General features: G+C 43.0%; 2 protein-coding genes across 2 annotated transcripts; both read right to left on the bottom strand.

Moving 5' to 3' along the window:
* Positions 1–1,460: 1,460 nt before the first annotated feature.
* Positions 1,461–2,441, bottom strand: LOC141700924 (uncharacterized). Its single transcript, XM_074504573.1, has one exon. It carries the CDS (start codon positions 2,439–2,441, stop codon positions 1,461–1,463), a length of 981 nt encoding a protein of 326 aa, XP_074360674.1.
* A 3-nt stretch (positions 2,442–2,444) lies between these two features.
* Positions 2,445–3,536, bottom strand: LOC141700927 (uncharacterized). Its single transcript, XM_074504577.1, has one exon. It carries the CDS (start codon positions 3,534–3,536, stop codon positions 2,445–2,447), a length of 1,092 nt encoding a protein of 363 aa, XP_074360678.1.
* Between the last annotated feature and the right edge of the window lie 595 nt (positions 3,537–4,131).

The following is a 4,131-nucleotide window of genomic DNA, read 5'->3' on the forward strand; positions in this document are numbered from 1 at the left end:
TATTCAAATCTTGTCTTGTAGTCTCATCTATGTGATGAACTTTTGAACTGATTATAACTTGAACGGTGGTAGTTCAAGTAATATTTGGAAAAGATATAAGTATATTTGGGTATCTTGTAACTTCATATTTTCAACTTATATCTAGTTAATGATTATCTTATGCATATCAAAGATTTTCAGAAAAAAACGTTCAGACAAGGGTAGATATATGAGATCACCTTGCAACGATATTTTTATACAGTTATAAACTGGAACTCTGTGTATATTATGCATGGAAGAGGGCTTCCAAGATTTTGAAAAGTATATATGTATATATACTGAATATTTTGCGACTTCATCGCATTAAGATATCAAACTTGGTTCATTTCTTTTGACCAAGACTTTCATGAGTACTATGAGAAGGCTCATATATTGTAAATTATTATACATATTATTTTGGTGGGCTTGCTGCTCACCCTTGCTTTCTTCTTTCATCACACAACATCAGATAGACAAGATGAACAGGACCAAGCTCCCAATTCGCGAGCGGATAGGAAACGTTCTGCAGCTTCCTATAAGCATTGAAGTCGCTGTAGCTAAGGTGGGAACTACCAATAGACTAGGCTTCAACTTTTGATGTACCAGATTTATGTATACTTATGAATTGTAATAATGGCAAAGAAAATGTAAATTTATTCAGAAAACCTTTTAAGGTGTATTGGCAGATAATTGTGGAATAAAATGACTTGTGATTATTTTTGGATGTTCATCTCTGAGACTATAACGTGTGGTGTGTGTGTTTATTGTGGGATCACAGTACAGAGTAGTTGATTAATTATTAAGATTGGGTGTTATTAAGGGAAATGGAACTCGTGACAACCCGGATCCCCGACCCCGGATTTGGGGGTGTTACAATTTGTAAGGAATACCTTTAGCTCGGAGAAATTTTTCTTGCACTCCTCGTTCCACTCAAAGTGTGACGATTTGGAAGCTGCCTTTATTGCTGAGAAAAAAGGGAGACATCTTTTTGACGATTGGGGGATAAACCTCCGAAGTGCGGCGATGCAACTGGTTAACTTTTGCAAATCTTTTACTGATTTTGGATTTTCCATTTCTAAGATCGCTCTTGTTTGGGATGGATCTGCCTCGATACCTCTTTGTGTAACCAAAAACCCAAGGAATTTTCCGGCAGTAAGACCGAACGAGCATTTAGCTGGGTTTAACCGCATATTATTTTTTCTCGCATTTTCAAACGTTTCGCGTAGGTCTATGACATGGTCAGAGGCAACCTTCGACTTCATGATCATGTCGTCGACATATATTAGCATGTTTCTCCCAATTTGTGTGCCGAATATTTTAACCATTGTTTGTCGAAAAGTAGCTCCGGCGTTGATTAAACCAAAAGGCATCACTCGGTATCTGAAGACTCCCCGGTGCGTGATGAATGCGGTTTGCTGCCAGTCTTGCGAGTCCATTTTAATCTAATTGTACCCCGAAAAGGCATCCATGAAAGAGAGAAGTTCATTTCCAGCTGTCGCATCAATAAGTTGATCGATGTTCGGGAGTGGATAAAAGTCTTTGGGGCATGCCTTATTAACATCTGAGTAATCGATGCACATTCTCCACTTCCCGCTACTTTTCTTGACTAGGACCACATTCGAGATCCAAGTGGGGAATTGTACTGGTTCGATGAAACCGGCCTCGAGCAATCTATTGATCTCCAGGTCGATGGCTGCCCTTTTTTCAGCAGAGAATGTACGATGTTTTTGCCTAACCGGCTTGATGTTTTTACTGATGTGCAAAGAGTGTCGAATGACAACCTCGGGAATCCCAGGCATATCTTTTGGATCCCAGGTGAAAATATCAGAAAACTCACGGATAAGGCACGTGATATCTTTCTTTAATTGATCATGGAGATTCTTGCCGAGCCTTGTGGTTTTCTCAGGATTTCCTTCGATCACTTCTATTTCTTCAGTTTCTTCGGCGGGAGAGTAAGAATTGCTAGTGGGTGGTTCCACAAGGTCTCTGGGGTCGATGTCAAGCACCTGATTAACATCAAATTCTTCGTCAACCTTTTTTCTTGGAGATACAGTGGTTAGGTAACATTGTCTTGCTGTTACTTGATCGCCAATCATTTCTCCCACGCCGAAATCCGTGGGAAATTTCATTTTCAAGTGGGAGATAGATGTTATAGCTCGGAGTGCGGTGATCGTTGTTCGTCCTAAAATAGCGTTGAAGCTTGAGGAAGCACTAATCACATGGAATTTGACCATTTTCCAAATTTGACAGGGTGGGGAACCGAAAAGCACTGGCATGTCGATGGTTCCTACCACATGAACCTCATTGCCTGTAAACCCGTATAACGGGGTTCGGGAGTTCTCGAGTCTTCGATCCCCTATGTCCATTCGGGAAAAAGCATGGTGATATAACACGTCGACAGAGCTACCATTATTGACCAACATTTTCTAAACCGTGTTGTTTCCCACACGTGTTGTGATGACGAGAGCATCTTGATGGCCTTCGATGAGACCAGGACGATAATCATCATCGGAGAAAGAGATGACTGGGGAGGGATTCGCTCGAGGGCGTTTAGCTGCCGAGGGATTGACATTAAAGACTTCTCGAGCATAAATCTTGCGAGAGCTGTGGGAGAGGCTCCCGGCTGCTATACCACCAAAAATAATGTCGATTACACGATCATCCTCGCCTCGATGGTGACGTCTGGGTTCATCATCGTGCTGCACATAGTGGACTAGTTGTCCTCGACGAATTTTTCCTTCGATGAGATTGCTAAGTTGAAAACATTGCTCTGTTGTATGGCCAGTATCTTCATGATATTCATAATATCTGGAGCTTGGGGGTCTTCCTGGTTTCATGGGTCTTGGAGGGCGATAATCCGGTTCTGTTTTTAACACCGCCAAAATTGTCATTTTTTCGGTGTTGAGTTTAGTGAACTCTTTTTCAGATCGATTGTGGGGCTGCCAATCTCTTTCTCTTCTATCCCTCGGAGGAAGGTCCGATGTGTGAGGCGGTGGCGACCTACGACGCTCTCGGCGCCTTTCCCTAGCAGGGGATCGTGGACTGTAGCTTCGGCGTCGTTCATATTTTGATGACCTCCGTGGAGATTGTATACAGCTTACCGCTTCTTGAAGCATCATGCGGTGTTCTATAATCTGGAACGCGACCTGTAGGGTTTTCGGCCTTTTTTCAAAGATCTCTTCTAAAAGGAGGCCATGCCTAGACTTATCGATGCCCGCTGTCAGGAAATTGACTGCCATCTGTTCTATTAAGTCTGGAATTTCTGCTATCTCTTCTCTGAACCGGGTTAGAAAACTCCTGAGACTTTCGCCGCAGCGTTGATGCATTGTCATCAAGGATGCAGTAACTTTGATTCCTTTGTAGTTGCTGGAAAATCGGGCTTGAAACTTGCTTTTTAGAGTTGTCCACGAGTCGATTGACCGAGGTGGCAAGTTACTGTACCATCGGAGAGCCGTGCCTTGAAGGCAAGTGGAGAAGAACTGACACCTAGCGATCTTTGAGTGGCCGAAGAAAGCCATGCGACCATCAAATGTATTTAGAAATGCTAACGGGTCCGAGGATCCATCGAAATGATCGAGAGCAGGCGTTTTCAATGTTAGTCGATGCGCGCCTTCTCAAGCACTAATGATAGGGGGCTCTCGGAAACGGTTTCAAACCTTGCCTGATTTCTCATCAAGGTACGCATCTGGGCAATTTCCTCTGTATTTTAGCGAACTCCTCGTGAGATATAGATTCGGTGGATTCTGTCTGATGCGAGACATCGGCAGATGACACTGTCCTCTGTCGACGTTCGCGAGGTTGCGAATATGTCGACTCCGCCGACGGTTCATATTCATACTCCGCATCATCCTCGTCATAAAATTCATCGTTTTGTCCTTCATTTTGAATTGTAGTTTGTTGGAGCTCTCGACGGAGACGGTGAATCTCACGTTTTCGCTCAAGTTTAGCCTGCAATCTCTGAGCTTCGCACTCTAGAAACTCGAGTTCTTCATCTGAATCAAGTGAATCTTTTGGATTTTCTTGGTTCTGGGCTTTTAGCCTTTCTTTCTTTTCCAAATGCAGCCGAACGTCGCTCGAGAGAACTTTTTTTCCTTTAGATGTTTGAACTCTAAA

Source organism: Apium graveolens, chromosome 2 (genome assembly GCF_009905375.1).
Source record: "Apium graveolens cultivar Ventura chromosome 2, ASM990537v1, whole genome shotgun sequence".
Taxonomy (NCBI): domain Eukaryota; kingdom Viridiplantae; phylum Streptophyta; class Magnoliopsida; order Apiales; family Apiaceae; genus Apium; species Apium graveolens.